At 70.9% G+C, this 8,244-nt stretch overlaps 1 protein-coding gene across 1 annotated transcript; it reads left to right on the top strand.

Annotated features, from left to right (window-relative positions):
• Positions 1 to 621: 621 nt before the first annotated feature.
• LOC132320927 (sodium channel subunit beta-1-like) lies at positions 622 to 7,655 on the top strand (the record flags this gene model as incomplete). Its single annotated transcript, XM_059834570.1, is given in 5 exon segments — positions 622 to 919; positions 4,823 to 5,001; positions 7,413 to 7,454; positions 7,456 to 7,539; positions 7,541 to 7,655. Coding segments are annotated over 5 exon segments (463 nt in total), but the record flags the coding sequence as incomplete, so codon positions are not given.
• Positions 7,656 to 8,244: the final 589 nt, after the last annotated feature.

Raw genomic sequence — 8,244 nt, forward strand, 5'->3', positions numbered from 1 at the left:
CGAGCGGAGCCGAACCCGACCCGAGCGGAGCCGAGTGGAGCCGAACCCGACCCGAGCGGAGCCGAGCGGAGCCGAGTGGAGCCGAACCCGACCCGAGCGGAGCCGAGTGGAGCCGAACCCGACCCGAGCGGAGCCGAAGCCGACCCGAGCGGAGCCGAAGCCAACCCGAACCCGACCCGAGCGGAGCCGAAGCCGACCCGAGCGGAGCCGAAGCCAACCCGAAGCCGACCCGAGCGGAGCCGAAGCCGAGCCGAAGCCGACCCGAGCGGAGCCGAACCCGACCCGAGCGGAGCCGAAGCCGAGCCGACCCCCGCAGCCCCCCGGAGCGGGGCCGGCCATGCCTTGAACCGGCTCCTCCGTCCCGTCCCGTCCCGGGCCGAGCTCCCCGTCCCCCTCCCCTCCCCTCCCCTCCCCCCCTCCGAGGGACACAGGCGCCCGGCGGGGGAGGGGCCCATGGCCCGGGCAGGGGGCTGCGGGGGGGCGGCGCGGCGCTGAGGAGCGGCACGGGCCCGGCCGGAAAGAGCCGAAGGCAGCCCGAAGGCCAGCCGAACCGGGCCGAACTCTGCCGGAGAGAGCCGAACTGAGCCGAACCGGGCCGAACTCTGCCGGAGAGAGCCGAACTGAGCCCGAACCGGGCCGAACTCTGCCGGAGAGAGCCGAACTGAGCCCGAACCGGGCCGAACTCTGCCGGAGAGAGCCGAACTGAGCCGAACCGGGCCGAACTCTGCCGGAGAGAGCCGAACTGAGCCCGAACCGGGCCGAACTCTGCCGGAGAGAGCCGAACTGAGCCCGAACCGGGCCCGAACCGGGCCGAACTCTGCCGGAGAGAGCCGAACCCGTCCGAAGAACGCCGAACCGGCCCGAAGCGGGCCCGCCATGTTGTTCCCCGGCCTCTCGCTGCTCCTCGGCCTCCTCATGGGTGAGTGCGGCCGGGCCGGGCCCCCCCCGTGTCCCCTGTGCCCCCCCCGTGTCCCCCCTGTCCCCCCCCCGGTGTCCCCTGTCCCCCCCCCGTGTCCCCCTGTCCCCCCCCGTGTCCCCCTGTCCCCCCCCCGGTGTCCCCCTGTCCCCCCCCGGTGTCCCCCTGTCCCCCCCCGTGTCCCCTGTGCCCCCCCCGTGTCCCCCTGTCCCCCCCCGTGTCCCCCTGTCCCCCCCCCGGTGTCCCCCTGTCCCCCCCCCGGTGTCCCCCTGTTCCCCCCCCCACCCAGTGTCCCCCGTCCCCCCCCCGTGTCCCCCTGTCCCCCCCCGTGTCCCCTGTGCCCCCCCCGTGTCCCCCTGTCCCCCCCCGTGTCCCCTGTGCCCCCCCCCGTGTCCCCTGTCCCCCCCCCAGTGTCCGCCCTGTCCCCCCCGTGTCCCCCTGTCCCCCCCCGTGTCCCCTGTGCCCCCCCCGTGTCCCCCTGTCCCCCCCCGTGTCCCCCTGTCCCCCCCGGTGTCCCCCTGTCCCCCCCCCGTGTCCCCCTGTCCCCCCCCGTGTCCCCTGTCCCCCCCCCGTGTCCCCTGTGCCCCCCCGTGTCCCCCTGTCCCCCCCTCAGTGTCCCCCTGTCCCCCTCTCAGTGTCCCCCTGTCCCACCCCCGGTGTCACATTCCTCCCCCCAAGTGTCACCTCACCCCCCCCCCAGTGCCACCCCCCCTTTGGTGTCCCCTGTCCCCTCCCAAGTGTCACATTCCCCCCCCCCAGTGCCACCCCCACTGTCCCCTTCCCGGCCCCCTGTCACCTCCGCAGTGCCACCCTCCCCCCCCTGCGGTGTCACCTGTCTCTGCCGCAGTCCCTGTGCCACCCCCCAGTGCCACCAGTGTCCCCCGTCCCCCCAGTGCCACCGGTGTCCCCCGTCCCCCCCCAGTGCCACCGGTGTCCCCCGTCCCCCCCCAGTGCCACCGGTGTCCCCCGTCCCCCCCAGTGCCACCGGTGTCCCCCGTCCCCCCCCAGTGCCACCAGTGTCCCCCGTCCCCCTCAGGTGCCACCGCAGTGTCCCCCGTCCCCCCCCAGTGCCACCGGTGTCCCCCGTCCCCCCCCAAGTGCCACCGCAGTGTCCCCCGTCCCCCCCCAAGTGCCACCACTGTCCCCTGTCCCCCCCACGTGCCACCACTGTCCCCCGTCCCCCCCGAGTGTCCCCCGTCCCCCCCCCGTGCCACTGCAGTGTCCCCCGTCCCCCCCCAGTGCCACCGCAGTGTCCCCCGTCCCCCCCAGTGCCACCACTGTCCCCTGTCCCCCCCAAGTGCCACTGCGTTGTCCCCGTCCCCCCGAGTGTCCCCCATCCCCCCAGTGCCACCACAGTGTCCCCCGTCCCCCCAGTGCACCCACTGTCCCCTGTCCCCCCCAAGTGCCACTGCGTTGTCCCCGTCCCCCCGAGTGTCCCCCATCCCCCCCAGTGCCACCACAGTGTCCCCCGTCCTCCCCCAGTGCCACCGCAGTGTCCCCCGTCCCCCCCAGTGCCACCAGTGTCCCCCGTCCCCCTCAAGTGCCACCCCTGCCCCCCCCAGTGTCCCCTGTCCCCCCCCAGTGCCACCGCAGTGTCCCCCATCCCCCCACAATTGCCACCACAGTGTCCCCTGTTCCCCCCAAGTGCCACCACATTGTCCCCGTCCCCCCCACGTGCCACCACAGTGTCTCCTGCCCCCCTAACTGCCACCGCAGTGTCCCTGTCCCCCTCAAGTGCCACCACTGTCCCCTGTCCCCCCAGTGTCCCCTGTCCCCCCCCAGTGCCACCTCAGTGTCCCCCCGTCCCCTCCAAGTGCCACCACTGTCCCCCGTCCCCCCCCACATGCCACCCCACTGTCCCCCGTCCCCCCCAAGTGCCACCACATTGTCCTCTGTCCCCCCTGAAGTGCCACCACTGTCCCCTGTCCCCCCCCAGTGTCCCCGTCTGCCTCAGGTGCCACCACACTGTCCCCCGTCCCCTCAAGTGCCACCGCAGTGTCCCCGTCCCCCCAAGTGCCACCACTGTCCCCTGTCCCCCCCAGTGTCCCCTGTCTGCCTCAGGTGCCACCACGTTGTCCCCTGTCCCCCCCCATTGCCACTGCAGTGTTCCCCTGTCCCCCCCAAGTGCCACCACGTTGTCCCCTGTTCCCCCCCAAGTGCCACCGCAGTGTCTCCTGTCCCCTCCAAGTGCCACCATAGTGTCCCCTGTCCCCCTCAAGTGCCACCCCTGTCCCCCCCAGTGTCCCCCGTCCCCCCCAAGTACCACCACGTTGTCCCCTGTCCCCCCCCAACTGCCACTGTGGGGTCCCCCGTCCCCCCCCAGTGCCACCGCAGTGTCCCCCGTCCCCCCCCATTGCCACCACGTTGTCCCCCGTCCCCCCCCAAGTGCCACCGCAGTGTCCCCCGTCCCCCCCCAGTGCCACCAGTGTCCCCCGTCCCCCCCAAGTGCCACCACAGTGTCCCCTGTCCCCCCCACGTGCCACCACAGTGTCCCCTGTCCCCCCCAAGTGCCACCACTGTCCCCTGTCCCCCCCAGTGTCCCCCGTCCACCTCAGGTGCCACCACGTTGTCCCCTGTCCTCCCCAGTGCCACCACTGTCCCCTGTTCCCCCCAAGTGCCACCACAGTGTCCCCCGTCCCCCCCACGTGCCACCACAGTGTCCCCCGTCCCCCCAAGTGCCACCACTGTCCCCTGTCCCCCCCAGTGTCCCCCGTCCACCTCAGGTGCCACCATGTTGTCCCCTGTCCTCCCCCAGTGCCACCACTGTCCCCTGTCCTCCCCCAGTGCCACCACTGTCCCCTGTCCCTCCCCAGTGTCCCCCGTCCCCCCCCAAGTGCCACTGTGGGGTCCCCTGTTCCCTCCAAGTGCCACCACGTTGTCCCCTGTCCCCCTCAAGTGCCACCACTGTCCCCTGTCGCCCCCAGTGTCCCCTGACCCCCCCCCAGTGCCACCGCAGTGTCCCCTGACCCCCCCCAAGTGCCACCACACTGTCCCCCGTCCCCCTCAGGTGCCACCATGTTGTCCCCCATCCCCCTCAAGTGCCACCACTGTCCCCTGTCCCTCCCCAGTGTCCCCTATGTCCCCCCCCCACTTTTAGGGCTCTGGGGGGTGTCCCCTATGTCCCCCCCCACTTTTAGGGCTCTGGGGGGGGGTCCCCTATGTCCCCCCCCCCACTTTTAGGGCTCTGGGGGGTGTCCCCTATGTCCCCCCCACACTTTTAGGGCTCTGGGGGGGTGTCCCCATGTCCCCCCCCCCCCCCCACTTTTAGGGCTCTGGGGGGTGTCCCCCTATGTCCCCCCCCCACTTTTAGGGCTCTGGGGGGTGTCCTCTATGTCCCGCCCCCACTTTTAGGGCTCTGGGGGGGGGTCCCCTATGTCCCCCCCCCACTTTTAGGGCTCTGGGGGGTGTCCCCTATGTCCCCCCCCACTTTTAGGGCTCTGGGGGGGGGTCCCCCTATGTCCCCCCCCCACTTTTAGGGCTCTGGGGGGTGTCCCCTATGTCCCGCCCCCACTTTTAGGGCTCTGGGGGGGGGTCCCCTATGTCCCCCCCCCCCACTTTTAGGGCTCTGGGGGGTGTCCCCTATGTCCCCCCCCAATTTTTTTGGGGGTGGGGGTGTCCCCATGTCCCCCCCCCCCCCACTTTTAGGGCTCTGGGGGGTGTCCCCATGTCCCCCCCCCACTTTTAGGGCTCTGGGGGGGTGTCCCCTATGTCCCCCCGCAATTTTTTTGGGGGTGGGGGTGCCCCCATGTCCCCCCCCTTACACCGGGAGGGTCAGGGGTGACCCTACCCCCCCCCCCCAAATTTAGGGGGGGGTCTGTGGGTGCCCCCCCCCCCCAATCTTGGGGCTCCCCATGAACTTGGGGTGACCCCCCCCTTCCCCTTTCTCCCCCCCCCCCCCCCACCCAGCCGGGGGGGCGCAGGGGGGGTGCGTGGAAGTGGCTTCGGGGACGGAGGCGGTTTTGGGGGCCCCTTTCCGCCTCCTCTGCATCGCCTGCAAACGCCGCAGCGAGACCCCCGCCCAGGCCGAGGGCGAGTGGTTCTTCCGCCCCGAGGGGGCCCCCCCATTTCCAGAAGGTACTGGGAAGGCGCTGGGAAGGACTGGGAGGGCATTAGGGAGCACTGGGAGGGCACTGGGAGGCACTGGGAGGGTAGTAAGGGGGCGCGCTGGGAGGCACTGGGAGGGCATTAGGGAGCACTGGGAGGCACTGGGAGGCACTGGGAGGGTAGTAAGGGGGCGCTGGGAGGCACTGGGAGGGCATTAGGGAGCACTGGGAGGCACTGGGAGGCACTGGGAGGGTAGTAAGGGGGCACTGGGACGCACTGGGAGGGCACTGGGAGGCACTGGGAGGGTAGTAAGGGGGCGCTGGGAGGGCACTGGGAGGGCACTGGGAGACACTGGGAGGCACTGGGAGGGTAGTAAGGGGGTGCTGGGAGGCACTGGGAGGGCATTAGGGAGCACTGGGAGGCACTGGGAGGCACTGGGAGGGTAGTAAGGGGGCGCTGGGAGGCACTGGGAGGGCACTGGGAGACACTGGGAGGCCCTGGGAGGGTAGTAAGGGGGCGCTGGGAGGCACTGGGAGGGCATTAGGGAGCACTGGGAGACACTGGGAGGCCCTGGGAGGGTAGTAAGGGGGCGCTGGGAGGCACTGGGAGGGCACTGGGAGACACTGGGAGGCCCTGGGAGGGTAGTAAGGGGGCGCTGGGAGGCACTGGGAGGGCACTGGGAGACACTGGGAGGCACTGGGAGGGTAGTAAGGGGGCGCTGGGAGGCACTGGGAGGGCACTGGGAGACACTGGGAGGCCCTGGGAGGGTAGTAAGGGGGCGCTGGGGAGGCACTGGGAGGGCACTGGGAGACACTGGGAGGCCCTGGGAGGGTAGTAAGAGGGCACTGGAGGCACTGGGAGGCACTGGAGGGTAGTAAGGGGGTGCTGGGAGGCACTGGGAGGGCATTAGGGAGCACTGGGAGGCACTGGGAGGGTAGTAAGGGGGCACTGGGAGGCACTGGGAGGCACTGGGAGGGTAGTAAGGGGCGCTGGGAGGCACTGGGAGGGCACTGGGAGGCACTGGGAGGCATTAGGGGGGCACTGAGAGACCGTGAGAGGCGCTGGGGGGTTACTGAGAAGGATTGGGAGATACTGGGAGGACACTGGGAGGCACTGGGAGGGGATTAGGGAGCACTGGGAGGCACTGGGAGGCACTGGGAGGGTAGTAAGGGGGCACTGGGAGGGCACTGGGAGGCACTGGGAGGCACTGGGAGGGGATTAGGGAGCACTGGGAGGCACTGGGAGGCACTGGGAGGGTAGTAAGGGGGCACTGGGAGGGCACTGGGAGGCACTGGGAGGCACTGGGAGGGTAGTAAGGGGGCGCTGGGAGGCACTGGAGGGCATTAGGGAGCACTGGGAGGCACTGGGAGGGTAGTAAGGGGGCGCTGGGAGGCACTGGGAGATACTGGGAGGGCACTGGGAGGCACTGGGAGGGATTAGGGGGGCACTGAGGGACTGTGAGAGGCGCTGGGGGGTTACTGGGAGGGCACTGGGAGTTACTGGGAGGCACTGGGGGCTACTGGAGAGGTCCTGGGGGGCACTGAGGAGATTCTGGGAGGCACTGGGGAGGCCCTGGGGAGGCTCTGGGTGTCACTGGGAGTTACTGGGAGTTACTGGGAGTTACTGGGAGTTACTGGGCTGCCCTGCCCCCCCCCAGATCCTGCACTACGGCCGGAGGAGGGGCAGTGGGTGGCCCCGGGCCCCTTCGAGGGGGTGCTGGGGGATACTGGGAGGCACTGGGGTGTCCCTGGGGAGGCCCTGGGTGTTACTGGGAGTTACTGGGAGGCACTGGGAGTTACTGGGGAGATGCTGAGGGGCACTGGGGGCTACTGGAGAGGTCCTGGGGGGTACTGAGGAGATTCTGGGAGGCACTGGGGAGGCCCTGAGTGTTACTGGGAGGCACTGGGGAGGCCCTGGGTGTTACTGGGAGTTACTGGGAGTTACTGGGAGGCACTGGGCTGCTCTGTCCTGCCCAGATCCTGCACTACAGCCCAGAGAAGGGGCCAGTGGGTGGCCCTGGGGCTCTTCAACGGGGCACTGGGGGATACTGGGAGGCACTGGGGTGTCCCTGGGGAGTCACTGGGAGTCACTGGGAGTTACTGGGGAGCCACTGGGGAGATGCTGAGGGGCACTGGGGGCTACTGGAGAGGTCCTGGGGGGGCACTGAGGAGATTCTGGAGGCACTGGGGAGGCCCTGAGTGTTACTGGGAGGCACTGGGGAGGCCCTGGGTGTTACTGGGAGTTACTGGGAGGCACTGGGAGGCACTGGGCTGCCCTGCCCCCCCCAGATCCTGCACTACAGCCCGGAGGAGGGCAGTGGGTGGCCCCGGGCCCCTTCGAGGGGGTGCTGGGGGATACTGGGAGGCACTGGGGTGTCCCTGGGGAGTCACTGGGATTCACTGGGAGTTACTGGGAGGCACTGGGAGGCACTGGGCTGCCCTGCCCCCCCCAGATCCTGCACTACAGCCCGGAGGAGGGGCAGTGGGTGGCCCCGGGGCCCCTTCGAGGGGGTGCTGGCCTGGAACGGCTCGCGGGGGACGCGGGACCTGCAGGACCTGTCGGTGCGCCTGGCGGCCGTGGGGGCGGCCCCACGCCGGCCTCTACGTCTGCCGCCTGCGCCGCAACCTCACCTTCGAGGGCTACGTCTACAGCCTGGCCCGCAACAAGACCCTGCGCCTGGCCGTCGTCGACACGGGTGGGCGGGGCTTGGCGAGGGGGCGGGGCTTGGAGGGGGTGGGGCTTGGGGAGGGGGCGGGGCTTGGAGGGGTGGGGCTTGGGGAGGGGTGGGGCAGGGCTGGGGCTGGGGATAAGGGAGGGCTGTGGGGTAAGTGAGGGCTTTAGAGAGGGGGCGTGGCTTGGAGGGGGCGTGGCTTGGGGGGGCGGGGATTGGAGGGGGCGGGGGCTTGGAGGGGGTGGGGCTTGGGGAGGGGGCGGGGCTTGGAGGGGTGGGGCTTGGGGAGGGGTGGGGCTGGGGCTGGGGATAGGGAGGGCTGTGGGGTAAGTGAGGGCTTTAGAGAGGGGGCGGGGATTGGAGGGGGCGTGGCTTGGAGGGGCGGGGATTGGAGGGGGCGGGGATTGGAGGGGGGCGGGGCTTGGAGGGGTGGGGCAGGGCTGGGGATAGGGAGGGCTGTGGGGTAAGTGAGGGCTTTAGAGAGGGGGCGGGGCTTGGGGGGGCGGAGCTTGGGGAGGGGGCGGGGGCGAGGGGCGGGGGCGGGGCTTGGAGGGGTGGGGCAGGGGTGGGGCTTGGGGAGGGGTGGGGCTGGGGATAGGGAGGGCTGTGGGGA

The sequence above is a fragment of the Gavia stellata genome, unplaced genomic scaffold (genome assembly GCF_030936135.1).
Source record: "Gavia stellata isolate bGavSte3 unplaced genomic scaffold, bGavSte3.hap2 HAP2_SCAFFOLD_1167, whole genome shotgun sequence".
NCBI lineage: Eukaryota > Metazoa > Chordata > Aves > Gaviiformes > Gaviidae > Gavia > Gavia stellata.